The 19045-nt window shown below is 45.2% G+C and overlaps 2 protein-coding genes across 5 annotated transcripts in view; one reads left to right on the top strand and one right to left on the bottom strand.

Annotated features, from left to right (window-relative positions):
* ZNRF2 (zinc and ring finger 2) overlaps positions 1-6897 on the top strand; it is a 60299-nt gene extending 53402 nt beyond the window's left edge. Inside the window, 1 exon segment of the mRNA XM_080578316.1 lies at positions 1123-6897. The gene's annotated coding sequence lies outside the window, so the exon portion shown is untranslated.
* Positions 1121-19045, bottom strand: part of NOD1 (nucleotide binding oligomerization domain containing 1) — a 37537-nt gene continuing 19612 nt past the window's right edge. For 2 of the 4 annotated variants that reach the window (XM_080578313.1, XM_080578314.1), the window contains exons 9-12: positions 17827-17910; positions 16629-16712; positions 14517-14600; positions 1121-12943 (exon numbers count right to left, since the gene is read on the bottom strand). In XM_080578313.1, coding sequence (XP_080434439.1) covers positions 12871-12943; positions 14517-14600; positions 16629-16712; positions 17827-17910 — 325 coding nt within the window. In that variant the 3' untranslated portion in view covers positions 1121-12870. Of the gene's footprint in view, positions 12944-14516; positions 14601-16628; positions 16713-17826; positions 17911-19045 lie in introns of those variants that run through there. The other 2 variants (XM_080578315.1, XR_013945813.1) reach the window with 2 other exon arrangements.

The raw sequence follows: 19045 nt of genomic DNA, 5'->3' as shown, positions 1-19045 counted from the left end.
GATGCTATTTTCTTAATTTGTGAATTTGCTACTGTGTCTCAGAACAGCAACGTTAATCAGTAAGTAATGACGTATATTACAATATGTAAAAGGTTTCTGCATCCTTGTATGGTGTGGTCTGAAATGGTGTATTTCGTTTTTAGTACTGGAAAGTGGCAAGTCAGTGCCAGTGAAGTTTTAGCATTAACTTTTAAAGAGTACTTTTTCTGTGGAAATGAAACAAGATCAAAATAATACAATCGTTTAATTTTGGATTGTTCCACAAGTACTGGCATTTATTTCTGACAGAAAGCTTTTGGAATCATAAAAGAAAAAAAAAGTTGAAATTAGGTATTTTCAAAACCACTTTCATTTTAATGCATTCCAGAATGTTTTTTTTTGTTGTTTTTTTAAAGTTAACATGTTCCCATCTATCCCATCCCACAGAGGTTCACATTTTTCCAGCTTATGTTTGGTGTTAATCATTTCAGATCTGTAATCAGTGTCAAAGGTTTAAAGGATAGGTTTATTCTTTCAGTTGACTAGTTCTAAATCTTTATCTTGCATTAAACTATTGCCCCCAAGCATTGCAAAACACCGACACACATCACAATTCTTAAAGGAATGGATATCTGAAATTCTGGTCGGCAAGTTAAGGTTTGTTTTTGTTGTTCTGCTAGAGATTTAGGGGAAAAAAAAGTCTGAAGACCTCATTGCTGGCATTTATCTGTTCACTTGTTTCACCTTGCTTCACGAGTCTGTGTTGCAGGTCACATTGCAGTGGTATGATTGTTGAAGGGGTAGCAGAGAAAACATGAGGGAAGATATCCTGCTACAGGGATGATTACTTTAACCTCAGGGCCTATGTTAGCTGAAATTGATAAACACATTTCCTGCGCTGCACCCAACAAATGAATGGTGAAAGAAGCCCACATGCCGCTTATGAGCACGTTTGTCTCTTCAAATGTTCATGGATGTGTAGTCTCTTGTTAAACCCTTGTTTTTTCACAGCAGAGATGGTGATAATTGGGGGTTTTAGGAAAAAGGGGAAGGAAAACGCAGTGTTTGTGTTCATGCTGTTTCTGTGTATTATATATTGAAGTAGCTGAAATGCTGACACTTTGTCTTCTGCTTTTTCAACAGCTGCTTCCACTGATCAGAAAACATAGGAGATCTGCGGTTCCCTTGCTGAACACAGCGTGCCTGGCTTGAGACTTAACTGTTCTTTGTGGCTGAAAAAGGCAAAGATGGACAGTGACATGGAAAAAGCATTGCGGACACCAGTAGTGCTCAGTATACCAAACACTCATGCAAAGGACACACAGGGATTTTGAAAATGCTGCACATTCTGTAACAATCTACTCCCCACAGACATTATTGACACTCTTTTGTATCGAAGGCCAAAGTTCCTAATTTCAGCCTAACTTCTGGTTCTGTGAAGAAGCGGGTTATTGGACACGTTTCCTGCTGCCTCAAGTGGAAGCCGAGACGTTCGATACGTGCTATCTGAGACCCTTGCAGGAGGGTGGCCCCATTTTTAAATGGGGACGTTTTCACCTTCTCGTTGGCTGAAGAAGAGTAAATGGCAAATTAAATGTAATCTAACAGTGTGACCTTATTTACTGAATTCACACCCTGTTTTATGTTCTTCACTTTTACAAGAACAGAAAACAAACTTCTCTGCATAGGAATACTATATTTCAAAATTTTGTAACTAAACCTTTGTCACAATGCAGTCCAAAGAGTAAAACTGGGACAGGTAACTAATTTATATTGATCAAGCTATAGGGATTGTTGAAATCTGCACATTGTATTGCTATTTAAGTAACTAAAACTTCTCTTTTACTGCTTGTGAGTAAAAACAAAACAAAAAAAAATGCAGCAAAGCAAAATCTTACAGCTATGCAACTTTTTTTTTAAATAGGAAAAAAGAAGAATTACCAATTTTAAGTGCTGCCAGTTAAGGTAATTTGTTTAACGGGTATTTTTTTAAAAATGTTTCAGGTAATTATTTTATTGTACTACTCTCATCTCCAGGCTGCCTCCTGAGGTGGAAATGAATAACTACAAATGTGGGCACAGCAAGAGTGTTTTTTTTTTTTTTTAATAGGCATGGGTGAGATAACATCAAGGTGGGAATTGTGTTTAATTTTTAAAACACGTATGTGCAAGTTTTTCTTTGTTTCCTTGTTTGAATGTTTTATCTGATGGCAGGATTTGTAGTACTTTGCATCTAAATCATTGGTCTCTTCATGTGGAGGCTAGCATTTGACAGTGTGGTTTTTCGTTCTTTTTTTAAAGGCACCTGCATTTGTTTAATTTATTATTATTTTACTGTATTATATTAGTATAACCAGGGCTCCATGAAACACCGGTTGTCTCTGGGGGGTACACCAAGTAAAACTGTGGTTAAGTATTAGTTCCCATAAGGTATTACAGTTCAAAAAAAGAAAAAAAAAAGAAGACAAAAAACTGGAACAGATATCAGGGCTTAGAAGAGTACTTTTTATATCAAGAATTAATCCTAGTAGTATCTGAATTTCACAGTACAGGGAAGAGTTTATGAATATTTATTCCTGACAGCAGTTTTAGTGGGTTTCAGTAGCGAAAATAAATTTGCACACTTCAAACATTTTTCTTGTACATACATAATTCTGCTGTTCTTCTTTTGTTTAAATACATATTTCTCTCTGTTGCTACTGTGATTCATATCAAAAGGGGCAAAGAGCAGGAGCAACTGCTGCTATCCAGGAGAACAAGTGCAGTGCATGTTACTAGACTCTCCTGTCTTGCTTGCAGAGCAGTTCTTTCCTGGGTAACAGTTTTCCCCAAATGTTGCACTGTAAAATGCCATTGTTATGCTGCAAATCTAAAGGAGTCCAAACTAGATAATTTTCGTAATTGACGGTGCAGTTTCTACATTTTTGGGCTTGCATCACTGGTTTCAGCTGAACCTGTAGCTGTGGGGCCCTGCTGTATTCTCTTTTTCAGTGGGAGCAGAACCATTTTGTCACACTTTCAATTCTGTAGTCACATCACGTGTACAGTAGTTCCCTGTACAGATTCCTTTTTAGCCGAGAACCATTTGTGTTGCCTTGTATTGTCATAGGGGCTGGGGGGTAGGAGGGATTACAGCACCTGTAGTACTCGAGCAGTGGTGTTGCCTGCAGGCCCACTTTTCCAATGTTTTAAATTCCCGCTGTCTTCTGAAAGGAAGGCTTTCGCATTCACGTTGATTCGATGTTTGCTGTTGGCTTCACGCCTACAGAAACTCACCTGTAATATGTAAAGCGGGTAGGTTAGCGTGTTGGTGTCCTGTGCTCCAAGGTCATAGATAGTCTTTGGCTGGGGGATTAAGTAGATAAATATTATAAATCTGTTTACAACTTAAGCTTGGTTTTGGTAGTTCATATTTCTAGTTCATTTACTGCTGTTTTGGGCACCTGGGTTTCCTGTGTTCAGATGCAAGTAGGTGGTGTAAAGATCCAGCAGCTCTCACTGCTGTCCTGCACGTCGGGCCGGTGTTTGAACAGCATGCCAGTAGCTGTCGCGTCGATGCGTGGTTTTGCAGGCAGCAGTCTGCTCCTGCTTCCATCAGAGCTGCACTACTTTGGTTTGTTTGAGGAACTGATACGAGGCCGGCCCTAGATGCTGGTTTTGCATTCTTGGTATTTATAAATTTCTTCTGAAAGGCTAAGGTAGGTTTTCTTCTATCAAAACTTGTAATATAGACCAAGCCAGGAATGACCCTGGAAGCATGAGACTGATGCTTGGGTTTGAAAATGCCTGTGGATATTCGCCTTCGTAAGCTTTGTCACCAGCTGCGTTGGCCAGCTGGAGACAACCATGCTGTAGATGTAGCTGAAATAACAGGCAACACCTTCGTTTTAAAAACATCCTCGCAGTGGTCCTGAGTCATTGTGCTTCAGAAGGGGGAAATAAACACCAAACAAGTCCTGTGTCTCAGTCAAGGAATCCCACACTTGTCCACGAGAAGCAATAACTAAAATTACGGTGCGATATGCTTCTTTGCCTGTAAATATATTGAGATTGCCAATTCTGTGCTGTTTCGGAGTATTTTCTGTCATCTGGCCTATATCTTCCCCAAGTACGTAAGGGTGTGAAACGATTCCCATACTCAGGTCTGCCATAAACATGCTGCTTGCCGGAAGGGGAAGAGTAGACTCAACACTGTCTTGAAATGTGAGGTTTTTCTGAGCTCGTCACATACCCGTGTATCTTGAGTGGCAACTTGTGTTCGGAAGTTCGTAGTGGAGGTGGCTGTGATTTGGTTTGTACATAACTGCCCTCCATACAATGCCAAGAGAGCCGTGCTACTGTCAGCGCAGGGCACTGATTGCCCTGTCTCTTATAAATCGCTGTCTCTAATATCGTTTTCCTTTGGAAGTAGTTAGCTAGTTTTCTTTCGACATGTTTGTTAGGTGGTGAGTTCAGTGGGAAAAGGAAAAAATATGAAGCACACTGCAAATTTGTGGTATTTTATTTTTGGGAAGAATAAAGCGTAAAACAGATGGTCTTATTTGTAATCAATTTAATTTTCATATTCCAGGGTAAGTGTACTGCAGTATATTGAAATGGAAAATGTGTAAGTAATGTACAAAGATGTGGGTGGGTACTTGTGACCTTTATTTTCTCTCCCTGCTCCCCCCCTTTATGATGTAAAGGGGTTTTTATGACTTAAACAATCTCCAGGTTTATATATCTGTCCTAGTTCCTAATGCTAGGAGCACTGGCTTTTTAATTAAGTCTTTGCTGAAAGACTGGAGAGCTGGTAAAACTGACTCCCAGCAAAAGCGAGAAAGATCATTTTTATTCAGAAATGTGGATCTTTGTGCTGGTGCTTATAGACGTGTAATGCCTAATACATGAGATGTGTTTATGGCTGCTTTTGGTGCACCACCTTTTCCATTCGAGGGCTTCAGAAACTTACTGCGTGTCTTCTGTGTTCCACCAAAACAAGGGAACGTGGCACTCGAATGCTACTAACATCTCTAAGGAGACAGCAACAAAGCGTATGTTGGTTTTGATGCAGGCCATGACATCTCCGAGTTTGTGAATTTTAGCTGCTTTGTCACATTGAAAGAGAACACTTGTGCACAAGTTTGGTATTGTAGTTTTGTATCTGCTAATTCTGTATGTACGGTTGGGAGTTTCCTGCTGAGAGACTCCCATACACCGGGGAATGCAGAAATGCCACCATGGGATCTTCCAGCTCACTTTGCCAGTGGAGGACTGTCTTAGTTCTTGATGAGCGTTGCATTTTCTAATTCACTTTCCACCCCGCCAAGCTTAAAAGCCATTTTAGTATAAATTTCTTCCCTTGTTTGTAGCTGAAGGCGTGCTACATTTTACGGCCATATCCCCATTGGAAATCCTTTCAATTGGCACCAGCAAAATTAAAGTAAGAGACTGTGGTTGAAAGAGGAGGGCTTGTTATGAGTTTTGCTACAAACCAGCCAAACATTTTTTTTTCCTTTAGCAGCATCATCAGCTTGTACCACTTAACCTTGTGTCACTCAAAATAATCTGTGAGAGAAACAGAACTGTGTCCAGTGTTTGTTTCCTAAATGTAAAACTAATGCGATGTTTCTCCAATATTAATTAACTTGTTTCTAAAATCAAACTGAAGATCTTTTAGCCTACTGGGTGGGAACAAAAAACAAAAAAACAGTCTTGACTCTCTCAAGTTGCATTTGGTTATCTTCTGAGTGCTGCCCTACCCAGTCTGCTTGGCTGCCCAGCCCACTGTATAGTGTTCTGGAACGTAATTTCTTACTTAAATGCGTCAGAGCTGATGATGGGGCAAACCATAAAATGACCTCGTTGTACAGCGTTACCAGTTGCTGAAGACTTGCTCAGATAAAGCGTTGCGGGAATATCCTGCACCTGGAAAAGGTTGGACGTGGCTCTGGCATTGATCTAATAGGTTGCCAGAGTACAATAACTGGAAGGCAGCAAGCCAGCTAGCTGCCGATCCTTCTGGCAGCTTTTAATCTATTTATGTTTGTTTGAGAGACTTTTGCCCTTGAGTGTGCTTTGGCAAAGATTTTGCAATGATAAGTAGGATTTGCTCGATACTGGCAGAGTTTCAAATGTAAGTAACCCAATGTTGCAAGTACATAATCTGTTGCTGAATCCTGTTCCTCTTGTTTTTCCCTCAAGTCTGCCCTTTTCTTTGCTAATTTGTTACACGTAATAGTAAACACTTCTCCACATAACTGGTCACGAGCTCCCAAGGTGTGAAATGCTAACAGGAAGAGACCTAGAGATTCTGTGATCTTCCTGTATGTATTAAGATGAAGCTGAAGTATTCATTGCTGCACAGTCAGAATTTCTCTTCCAGCTGATATTGCCAAAGTACTCCAACTTTCAAGGAAGAAAGGAGGTGGCTCAGCTGCCGGGGGGTTGCTTTAAGGAACTGCTTAATTTTAAAAGCTGCGGTGATCCAGCATTCACCTTCTTACTTGACTGAGAGTCTCATTCTAGCTCTCCCTTACCATTTGGCAGGCGTACCTGCTGCTAGAGAGTGCAGTCTGTGTTCCCCCTTCCCTGCGCCTCTCCCCACAGAGCTAACCCTGCCCACAGAGCGCGGTGCTAGCTCCTGGGATGCCACACGTACGTGCAGTGGTAATGGACAAGATGTCTTCCTTCATTACCCTGAGCAGAAATCGGAATGTAATTTGCAATGTCTAATGTAAAACGTGTTTGTATTATTTTTTTTTTAATTGAGCAGTATGATTGCAAGTTGACTTAAGTTGTTCTGAGGTACTCTTTTCAATGGTCTGCCAGTACATAATCATGAATGAAAATATTTTTTTATTGATTTTTAGGTTGTATGTTAACATTCCATTCATGTAAAATATGTACAAATATATGTAATAAATCTTTTGAAGCACAGTTTTCTTCACACTTCCAGGTGATTTTGGTTGTAAAGTATTGGATGAGGCAGTGCCGTGGCGGGGCAGAGCTGCCATGGGTCTGTGCTACAGGCCAAACCGAAAATGGAGGAAGAGAAACGTGTAGACCCAGCTCGAAGGGCAGCGGGCTCTCCTGTCTGTCTGAGGCCCTGCAGGTGGGGATCTCGACCCCCGGGGCCAGCCTTAAGGCTGTCAGAGCCCCTCTGCCCCTCGTGGGGCCTGCTGCAGGGCAGGCCCTCATCCTGCTAGCTCAGAGCTGGCGGCCTGCCGGCTGATGTCTCCTGCGGCAATTCTTCGCAGACATGGAGGCCTTCAAGACCAGCCAGGTCTGGAGATGGAAAATTCATGTGGGCAGCTTAAAAAACAACACAACTCAAAACCAACACAAAGCACACATGAAACTGCTCCCCCTCTTTTTTCTCATTGCCTCCAAAGGGGACCGCAGCTACCCAACTCGTCGGCGTTGCCTCCGGCGCCGCGTGCGGTGGGTGGGCAGCTGCGGGCGCTGAAGGCCCGACCCCGTCATTACTCCACGTCTCCGGGGACCTGTGGCCCCCGCTGGAAAGCAGCGAGCCCGAGGCAGAGGAGCTGCTGGGGGAGGCGTTGGATTCTCCCTCAGTCCCAGTCAGGGAACGAGCTGTGGGTGCTCTGAGCAGAACCGGAGCGCGTTACATGTGTGGGTGGTGAAAACGAAAGGAGTTTGCTCCGCAGGCAGGAAGCACCTTCATATGGCCGCGTGTCAGCTCAACCCAGCGGGTGCTGCTCCCAGCCGGGCCATCAGCATGGTGGCAAGATGTTTCCGAGGCTGGCTGTCCTTCCTTGCTTTGCTCTGCCTGTGAGAGCATCCTTCTGGAGCGGCTGGGGTCGCTCAGCCCCTTGTTAAAGCCTGGCAAGAGTTTACAACGCTTGCAGCTCTCTCCTTGGGAGATGAGGGGTTTAATGCGTGAATTGAGTCCGCAGCAAGACAGTTGGATGTAGTTACTAAGGAACATGTTCCTATCTCTTCCTAGTGTAACTTTCTTTTTTTTTTTTTTCTCCTGATTGCCTTCTGGGAAGCCTGAATTCTCCTTCACTGCCAGTAATTCATACGTTTTCCTCCTCTGTCTTGGGCATGTGAAATGGGAGCTGTATTATGGGAGCAGTCGCTAATTAGTTAGCGCCGGGCTTGGCCTCGCGTCAGGAAAATCCGCTGGAAATGAGTCCGTTTCAGTAGGTGCGGGATTTGGGGTGTGAAACATAGATCTGTGGAGCCAGTTGGTATCGCATTCACCTCACGGCTCTGCTGTGAGCCACTGTGTGTGTGCGGGGCCTGACACGGGCATGGCCAGCATTTGCTTCTGGATGTGGTGTCCCTTGAAGCAGCAAGGGGAGCAAAACTCGTGGCCAAGGAGCAAGGAGGGAGCAGGGAGGGTCTCCTTCAGCAGCTGGAGCTAAACAGGGATGTTTTCTCTCCCCTGGGCTTCTCAGTGCCCTGAGCTGAAGGGCCTCGTGCTCCTTCCAGCACTACCTGTGAGGAGCCATGTCCGTGCCCAAGCGGGTGCAGGCTGGAGCCCCGCGTGCTCCTCCAGCAGCTCGGTCACGGACCTGGCCCTGTGCCCCCTGGCGGGAGAGGTGCCCACGTCCAGAAAGGTGCCCACGTCCGCAGCAGGACCCTGCTCACGCCCGGACAACGGGCAGCCCTCGCAGAAGCTGAGCGGGACAGGGTTTTCCAGGCCTCACTTAATAAAGCGTCTGTTTTCTGAGGGGGATGAGATCAGGGACGCGTGGGGGCAGGGAGGAGGGTTTGACATAAATAAATAATTGTATGAAGCCCATCGTCGGTTGACGCAAGATGACTCACTCCTCGTAAAGGCGAGAGAATAGGGGAGGCAGACGTTAAAAGCCCGGGGAAGGGCCCTCAGCTGAGCGCGGTGGGAGCTGCAGGTGCTTGGTGCCTCTCCGGGCTCAGCCCCCTGCATTTTGAGTCACGCTCTGTGTCAGGCTCCTGCCCTGCTTTTCCTTTTCACCCTGGCTACAGATTTCTTTGTCTGAACATGCGTTTAAATTTTAACCAAGACATTTGTCTCCTCCCCTCCCTTCCTCGCTGATTCTTTAAGCAGGCTTCAAATGCTAGGAAAAGGAAAGGAACAAAGTCTCTGTCTGCCCCGGACTGGCTCCGTCGCCGACCAGAAAGTCCCACCACGGGGCCATGCTGCAGTGGGGTCTCCTCCTCTGCCCCAGCGGACCGGTGGCTTGTTAGGAGGAAACCTCTTCAAGTTACCCGTGCCAGGATTCACATCTGCTAAATTCAGGATTAAAGAGGCTGGCAGGTAGCGGGGGCATGAACACTTGACAGCTTCATTTGCGCCAGTCCACGAGCTCCAAGTCTGCGGCTCACGAGGCTTTCGCAGCTGATTAAGTTGCTGCCTCCTGTGTGCAGGCTGAAGCCCAGGACGCAAGCGGCGGGGCGTAATTTAGTTGTTTGCAAAGGGTTTGCTAGGGCTTGAGCTCTGGTGCTCTTCTGCACAAGAGCCAGCCCGCAGAGAGGGACAGGCTCTGTGCAAGGGCTGGTTTGGTCCTGGCTGCGGTCACTCCTCTGCGCTGATGGAAGTGGCCACATTGTGGGCACCGTTCTCCATGAAGATGCCTGACTCCAGGCTCATCTGCACTGCACACAGCTGGCCGGTGGTGCTCAGCTCGCACAAAAACCATCCCTCTGTTCGCCTTCAGGCCCCTAGGGGCTGGCAGGAAGGGCTGTGTGTGAGGGCTCTGCTGCGTGGCACATCTGAGTCCTGGAGTGCACAAGGCAGCTCCCAGCCTGGCCTCCGTTTTCTTCCAGCTCGGTCCTGGTATTCTGTTTCTACCTTCTGAAGCAAGACTCAACTCTTTCATGCGCAGCTGCCGCTTTTTGCTTCTAAGAACTGTTTTTATCAGTTGAGAAGTCCGTGGCTCCACGCATGGCCGAGCAAGCGAGCAGCTCTGCTGGGCTGCCAGGGCCCCCCCCACACGCTCTGCAGCCCTGTGCTGCCAGCGCACAGCAAACCCTCGCGTGTGCTCAGGGACCAGCCACCAGAACACCTGGCGTGCAAGCACGGTGCCAGGGCGATGGGAGCCATCTCAGCATGGCTTCTGATGGCTGGAGACACAGTTCTAGCACCCAGCTAGCACACGAAACTCAGCGACTCATCCTTTCCCAAAGCGCTGGCGGTGTGTGACCAGAGTGTGAAACCACGGCGTTGCAACGGATCTCTCAAGGGCTGCTGTATTATCCCATCGCTGCCAGTGCTGGCACGCCGCTCGCACCGGCCAAACACGCGTGGTGCACGCTCCCACCAGCAGGAGTTCACCCCAGCAGTGCGTGGAGCACAGCGGGCTCCTGCAGCAGGCCTGGCAGCAGAGCTGCTGTACGTACCCGAGTCGCTTGAGGTTTCCTTCAGTGCTGTGACCGGGCTGCACTCGCTGCCTCAGCGGTCCCTTGTGAGCACCCTTCTCCAGCTGTGACAGCTCTTCGCTGGCTTCGGCAGCCAGAACTAGGCTGTCACGTTTCTGTCTTGAGCTAGCCAAGCGTCTGCTTGACACTGCTTCAGCAAAGCCAAAGAACTTGCAGGCAGCCTGTTGGAGTTCTTTAAAAAGCTGTTTATTATCACAGCAGACAAGTAGAAAAAACATAATGCTGCATACAGAGAACGTCTTCACAAATTACAAGCAGGTCTTAAAAAAGTTACAGTTGTGTCTGTGTTCCAGTAAACATGGCTCTCGCTGCAAACCGCAAAGGTGTTGATCAGAAGCTCCCTGCAAGTAGTCTGGTAAGACTACAAAGAAAGAAATGCAGCCCAAAGTGCTGTGCCAACGAAGGAGGACACTCAAGCAGCCCCCGAGCAGTTTCGCCAGCCCCAGCATCCCAGAGCTGTGATGCAACTTGGGAGCAGAGTGCTGGGAAACCTCTTGGTTGTCAGAGCCAGACTCAGCTGGACCCAGACCTTCGGGCCAGCCCAGAACTCTCGCAACCTGAAATCTTCCCTGAAACCAAGGGGGTGTGACTGGCACGGGAAACAAGCAAATAATTCAATGATTAGAGCAAACTGGGAGCACTCTGCCAACACAGGCAAGTGACAGCTCTGGGGAAGGCCCTTCTCGCCCCGGTGTCTCCTCCCTTCGTAAGATAAACCATGAACAAGATTTTGACGAGGCGCACAGGTGTCTGATTTGTTGAAGTGACTGAGAAGGCTTTAAAGGCCTTGTTTTGGCAGATGTTTTTGCAACTGAAATCCAGCTCATATGTAACTGTGCCCTTTTGCTTCAGTAAACAAATGGCTCAGGTGCGGAAATCATTCACTGACTTTCCTCTGGCAGAGTCTGAAAGCTTCATCTGCCTGCCTCCCTCTAAAAAAAATCAGTGCTGATAGCATGGGCAGGGAGGAAAAGTCACTGAAAAATAATTACTAGGTTGTTTTTAATCTTTTTTTTTTCTTTAAACTGCTTATTTTGTGAAAAGCTTTATGAGTATTGTAAAATGTTAGGGAGCTGGAAAGAGCAGACAGAACTGAGAACTGGTAAAGGTCTGCTACCAAGCAGGAAAAGGAGAAAACCTACAGAGAAAGCCTATTTTTGGTTAGTCAAGAAGTTTTGTGGCTTAGTCAGCAACTGCAGAATCATTTCTCAAAGTTTTAGGGGGACAACAGCATGGCAGAAGGAAGGAAGCTGGATCGTGCTTTTCCATTTTCGGCTCTTTGTAAGCAGTGTAAGGTAGAATTTGAGATTTCCCCTTATGAAGAATGCCTAATATGCACCAAAAAATAAATATCAAGCACCCTGCTTCTCTGTAAACTGGTTTCTTTTAAGGCTTTCTAAAGTAACATTCTCTAAATGATAATTACTTTGGAAGGGGATAGTGTTTTCTTGCTGGTCCTTATCATTGCTATGTGCACCTTGCCTTGTGCTTAGCACTAGTTGACGCATAGGATAAAAGGTTTCCAAGCAAATCTCAGTGCTTTTTTGTGCTTACATGTTGCTGGGAGAAGGGATTTCCACTTGACGCAATTGATTTTCAATTGTCCTTTCTCCCCCCCTGAAGCTAGGCAACTTCATATTGGTGTATTGCCACCAGCACAGTGTCTAGGCCAAGAGCCAAGGCAATGAACAGCCTGCTAATTAATTTTTCACATTTATCTCCAGACCCTCTCCCCAGAACAAATACTGTGAAAGCAGGAGGCGGCAGTTTCTATGCAGCCCTCAGGAAATTTTAAGCAAAAGTGTTTCACTGCCAGTGTTATGATTCTACAGTGATGGTAGTAAGGTTTTCTGCTTGTGTAAAAGAACATGTATTGGTTTCAATAGGGAAAAAAAAAAGATTATTGAAGGTAATCTGAATCTCACGTATCCATTTATCAAAAAAAAAAAAAGAAAATATGGTGCCTACAACTACTGTTTTCCAGTGGGAAAATGAAGGCCTCATTTCTAGGCAGGAGAAAAGGATTCACGCTGATAGCATCGGTTCCATGCAACTGTTACAGCCAGTTTCTGTTTCCAGTAAGACCATCGTTTTCAGTTATGAAGCAGATAATACTGTGAGCTTGTGGAGTCCGGGCATCTTGCACCCCTTCTCGTGTACGCGTGTGTATAAATAAGTTAGAGATTATTTACATCAGTGTACAGAATAAATCTAAACTCAGTTACCCAAATCCATATACCTGCTCCTGGATTTGGTCTGTTAGCACTTTGCGTTTCATCTTCAAAGCACCATACAGACATGAATTATTTACCAAGGCAACTTCCCACTCACCGAAAGGATTAAGAATAGCGAGCAGGGTAAGGGATGGAGCCGAGGGAGGGCAGCTTGCTCATAAAAACACAGCTAATCACGTCTCTCTCTCCTGCCACAAGTACTGCTGGTTTATGCCTTTATAAACTCTGTAGTCTGAGTTTAGGAGCAGTCTTTGTAACACGAACCTTGTCAAAATGGCAAAGTCCTCACTCAGAAGCAAATGATCCGCTCTTCATTTTCAAAAGCTTTGGCTTCTTCTTGGCTTATCAGGTTCCCGTTCAAACTGTTGGAGAGGGAAAATAAAAGGGATGTGAAAGAGAGGCAGTGATTGTGCCCATCTTCTGTTTTTCCAAGGTTTTGGAGCAGAAATCAAAACTCGGCGATGCTGTGTGAGCTGTGAGCTTCCCAAGGGTGCGCGCTTGGGAACAGCCTCAAACGGGCAGGCTGCAGCACTGCTGCTCCCACTGCACACACAGGGAGCAAGGCTACTTCTTCAGAAAGAAAAACAGAACACCTAAATTTCATTAAATTGATTGCGCCCGCATGCTGGATACCCATCTGCTTGCATTTCTGCATTGCTTCTGAAGGCTGACAGAACTGGGGGTCGATTTCTGTGTGTTCATTTTGAGAAGTCTTGGCCATAAGCATCAGGGTACAAGAACCCTACGCTGCTCGGAGCAGAATGTCAGGTTGACAGGACTGTTATGAAAAGCAGCACAGAGCTGACAAAGGTTCTTAACATTCAGAAAAGAAATTTATATTGTCTTCACAGCCTTTTGTGTCTTCCATGACAACAAAGGAAGAAAACCTGTAAGTACTCAGACATTATTAATCTGAAATGACTTAGGGCAACATTTTTGAATCTAGCTACGCTGATATTTATGCCCCTGAAAATAAGCAGCCTGCTAAGTGCAGCGTTCAGAAATGATGAATACCATTAAACCACCGAGATCTATGAAAATATTAGGGTTAACAAACACCTCTCAAAATCCAGGCAAGAATCAAAAGACAGACTTCGGTTTGAAAATTCAGAATGACTCAAGTGGGAATTGAGGCCTCCTTTGTAGATGACAGCTGACGCTGGCCTTTGAAAAAAAAGCATCTTTTCCACATCTCCAGGGAAGCCACTAGTCAGATAGTGAGTCATTGTCTTTCCAAGCAAGAATCCAGTGTCCTTTCACTAAAACAAATACGTATTTTTAAAAATAAATTTCAGGTTCAATAATACAGGAGCAGCAGTGCTAAAACCAGCACCACTCTATTGACTCCCGAGCTCCCTGAGGTGAGGGAAGGAATGTGGTATTTGGCTTTATGCCTTATAATGCGCACGCGTGACTGGGTGATGCCTACCTAATCCAAAACAAGCAAATCTTACAAAAAAGTTAATCTCCTTGTAGCTTAGCACTTTTCAGGTGTCTGGAGCACTGCCCGAAGAAGAATCCTAGCACAAATTATATGAACCAAATTAGTAATGCTAATTAAATGTAACCATCTCCTGCTTGTTGGGATTTAACTCCTGAGAAGCATGAACACATTAAGAAGTTTGAAAAAAAAATCATGAAAAGCAAACTTGTCTAGAAATTTAGCCCCTAATTCTGCAAACACATGCATTCAGTGAGTCGGTGATACAGACAGATGGGAACTCACAAAACTTTTTGACATTCATAACATGCAGGGAAGTGTTTCAATGACAGAGGCTTTTTACCTCTTTGAAACCTGCCGCTGGATCTACAGCCCCTGCCTCACATAAACTTGCCTGATTTTTTAATTTTTTTAAGGCTGGAAAGTTAATGCCAGATGTGTTTTTGAAGGGAAAGAAAGTTTACAAAGTGAGCCTTTGAGGAGAGGATCTTTACCAGACTTCTTTAATAGCCGTGTTCTCCTTGAGAGCTTCGCTGAGGTACTTCACCCCTTTGGCTGTAATTTGATTCTGGATAAGCCTGAAAAGAAAGCACTTCATATCAAACTTGCATGCAAACTATTTCACACCACCTGCACAACCTAAGCTCAGCTTGACATCACGGAGCAAAGCTGTCAGTTTTGCCACAGGAAGGCAGTTGTGATTTCCATCCAGGAGGATGGTACCCAGCATTGGTCAAATGCCCCACAGATGCACTTTCAGAACCAGAGCCCGGAGCATCAATCACTTCCTTTTAAGCCTGCATGTGGCTGCACTCTGTAGGTACTGAGCTGACAGAGCTGACTGCTGCTGAGAATTCTGGCACTGGTAAAGGATTGTGAGATTTGGACTCTAACTTCTTACTTAGCTCTGTGTTCTTATTAAGAACACTGTGAGCAGCATTTTTAAGTTATGTACAGAAGATTCTGAGTACAAAATCTGTGTAGGCCCAGTGTTTTAGCAGCTATGATCCAGAGCTTGCCTAATCCTCCTGTCTTGTTTATCAGACCAGCAAGATCCTTACGCATTGCATTATGCTCTGGTATGAACAGGTGAAGTCTTCTTAGCAGATATGAAGTATGCTAAATCTGAAATTAAGGGAAAAAGTACAAAAGATCTTCGAGCAGCACAGATGAAGAAGCAGTAGGTAATCCTTACTAACTACCAACAGGTCATAACCCTAACTAAAAATGAACAAAGCCCCCTCACCTACACGAGTATAAAACTACTCATCATCCTGTCCTAATTCACTACTCGCCTTTCAGTCTATCGTGGTGTGCCCCATAGCTGTACTACTTCATGTGGCTACCTGAATGAATCCCCCAGATTCATGAGGCTGAAAATCAGAAGGAACTGAATGATCTCTTAGGGATGGAGGGAAGGACGGAAGCAGGGAGATGTTCCCATTAAAGGGCTTCCTGCACTTTGTAAATGAATCAAAACACAAAGGGATCCACTAGGTTCTTTCAGCTGCTGGAAAAACACTTAATCCTGCCTCAAGTGCAACCATCTATATAGGTCACCACCTTTTGGAGGTATTCATTGATATAACCAATAAGGTAGGAGATAAATTTGCCTACAAGCAGAAACCCTTTGACAACACTGAGCCACTGTACTACACTACTGTGTCTGCTTTGGAAAATTTTATCATGACTCAAACCGAACCGTCCAGTGAAGCGTATCTGCAGCTGTGCGCAAAGAAATCCAGCCCTTCCCGCCCCCCCCTTTTATTTTCAGGGTGATGGGCAGCAGGACTTCTACTGCTTTCACAACAGACTTCAAGCACTCAGCCCCTCTGACAATCAGCACGCTTCCTAAGGGGCATGAACTATGATTAATATAAGGAATGCTAAAGGGTGGCTAGCAAAGATTTTATATAAGCTGTAAAGGGACTCTGTTTATTACATTTTCTTGGCCACTTGGGATGAATAGATGGCTGTTTGTTTCACAGCCCACATCTGCCCAACCCCATTCATGGACAAATTCCTGTGAACCTCTGGATTAGGACAGCCAATGCTGTGTTTTTTTAGAAGTTTAACAAGTCTCTTTGCGATTGCTAGAAACCATAACCTCTGCTTTCCTGGAAGTTTGTGTCTCATGGTTGAGTGTCTTCCCTCAGTGAAAGCGTCTACAAGAAAACATCAGGCAAATGGGAGGTGTAAGTGTCTGTCATGTAGCTTCTTGGTGGAGGAGTAAGAGTTGAGCTGGCTACTTTGACAGTGATGACAAAATAGCAAGAGTTACAATAATGTTATTTTATTCTAGTTATCTGCTTGTAGATTTCTGAAACTTATGTTGGAGGCCAGTAATGTTCTGCTAAAGATAAATGAAATCAGCTGGTAGTTCGAAACTTACCAGGACACACAAATAGCTTAAACTTTTCCCTGTAGGAAAGCAGTTTCTAGATGCTAGACACAGCTTTATTAACTTTCTATTAAAACTGTCTACAACCAGTCAGCTGCATCCAGACCATGCACAGAAAGCTTACTGTGACCTACATAGACTTGGAAGGTGAAGCTTTAATGCAGTGACTGCCAAAGAGCCTGTGCCTCTGTGGAATGTAACTCACCATAAGTGCACCAGTTTCTTGTTGACCTTCAGCATCTCTGCAAAACTCATTGCTGCCTCATCATCCAGCTCATTTTTTGTCAACCTAAGTGGGAGAGAAAACGTTGACTTAAGATGTTATCGTTATTTTTCATCCCCCTTCTTTTCCAGCTCGTCTGAGACTTAGCTTTAGACAGCCAAAGGGGTGTGTGCTGTTCCTGCCCCGAGCAATTTCTGAAGTCTGGACACACAGACATGCTAAAGAGAAGCCCTGGGGTAAAAGGGACAAGAATATCACATCATTTCTTGGAGCAACGATCTATCTAATGATATTTTCTCATGATGTTAAGGTGAATAAAAAGTACGTGAGCTGTGGTGGAAAAAGGTGGAGAGGCAGTGACAGCACTGAAGAGATACAAAACCTGTGAGGATGAAGAATTGAGAGAAGATGGTGAAAGGAAGGTGGAGAGAGTAGAAATAAGCACAGACCAGAACTGCAGGTAGCCACAAGGGGAACTGAGAAGCCCAAACTCAATACTGGACATGACAAAACCAGAGGCAGATGGGTTAAATCACTGCTTTCAGGCAGCAGTCTGCAGAGACACTAACAAGAGGCTTCTGCTCCCATAACTCAAAACCCAACCAATCTTTCTGAAGTTACCCAGTGACACACAGAACCCAGCATGCACAGTTTCAGTTGCCAGAGGAAGTTGGCTGGACAAGACTCTGTCAAAGGGTCTGTGAACAGCATTGAGTAATGCAAGCGATTGTCAGGAAACTCAAACCTCCCCATAGCCCTCTGCACTCTCACTGGACATGGGCTTGAGGTCTGCAGCTGTAAAAAGTTCCTAAGCCACTGTGTGAAACGTATGGTCTGCTCCCCTGTCAACACAGGACTGCAGCAAAGCTACGACTGGCTTCACCTGAGCACATTCGATGCAAATAGTGGGGTATCCCAAACCACTACACCAAGACCGACGGGAATGTAAGGAGTCCACATCACACACCGAGCTTCCCACAGAAACACTCTATGTGTAGCAATGCTCCTCCAGGCGGGAAAGCTGATCTGCTACTCATATCCACGTTCTTCCAAAGGGTAGTGAGATACAGGGGATGGGAGAAGGGAGAGGAGGAGGAGCAGATGGGATCAGAGGAAGTAAAACTAGGCTGCAGCTTTCTCTGGAGAAGGAAGAGGAGAAGCAGAGCACACCACTGATTACCAGAATATTTTCACGGAGTTGTTTTGCTGCATGGCTTCAGCAATACTTTTGCCTCCCTCTGACGTGATGCCATTGAATGCGAGACTGTGAAGTAAACAGACACAAAGGCTTAAGAGACAGCCAGCATTACTTGACCCTGCCACTGGCAAACACTAATGAGTATCCTGGACGATCTGTGTCTCAGTGGTCCAGTTCAGTATTTGGCTGCTCCAAAGCTCACACACTTTGCAAACCAGCAGGTCTTTGTCAATTTTACACGGGAGAACAGATCACAGGCTGCTGCCTGATCGCAGGTCTGTCATACAGGCCACAAGGTTTGCTGTCGGTGACTGCAAACTCACTCTAGGGACTGACAGCAGAGATGCAGCCGATGATTTTGAGAGCTGTGGCTTTTAGCAAGGAGAGAGTTGTGCTCAGCAGCACACAGGTTTGTACATGCATTTGTCATCCCAACCCCCTGTACAAACTGGGCACTTTTTCCTTTAAGTGGTGTGTTTTGACTCTTAAACACAATACCTTCTGTTGTGCAGGGAGAGATGAGCTTGTAAATGCATGCTTTCCATTACAAACCACAAACATTTCTTAGTCTGCCCTTCGTTCTTTGAATAGACATTGGCAAAATCATCCAGTTAAAACTTATGCTTCAGGCTTTGCGAGTTCAAAAAGCATTTCCATCCTCAGAAGCTAGGCCAGAGCTTGAAAACAGTGCAAGGCCTCGAAAAAAAAAAAGGCAGAAAGGGGATGAAGCGGGGCAATGGCACGAATATGTGCTAGCATGAGCCCCTGATAACTTCCGCTGGGACTGTATACTGTCAGTCCCTCATGACTGAGCCTAAAAATGGCAAATATGCTGAAGTAAGCTGATGTAGCAGGAACTATCTTCTCTTAACCTTTGCATAAAGCTACCATATTGAGCTGGTGCTAGCTGTGCATTTAAATCATGAACCAAGATTAACCGGTGGAATATAAGAAGTGAGCCCCAGTGCAAGTACACTGCAGAGCTGAAGATTCACCCTGCACAGGTGCCAGCAAAACGTGGCTGTAGCTTGCAGTTACCCCTCCTTATTTTTGCAAGCACATTCATCAGCATATTTGTTCCCGTCTGAGAATCCCAGGTGTAAGCCAGCTCTGATTCAGGTTCAAACTGTTTGCTTTCAAGTCTGATGCATCTAGATGGATTCTGCAATTAGGGGGAGATGGCTATTTCAGATAGCTTTTA

This window comes from Anser brachyrhynchus, assembly GCF_964034855.1.
Source record: "Anser brachyrhynchus genome assembly, chromosome: 2".
Taxonomy (NCBI): Eukaryota; Metazoa; Chordata; class Aves; order Anseriformes; family Anatidae; genus Anser; species Anser brachyrhynchus.
The sequence above is the reverse complement of the archived record's forward strand: the minus strand, read 5'-3'. Positions and strand labels throughout refer to the sequence as shown.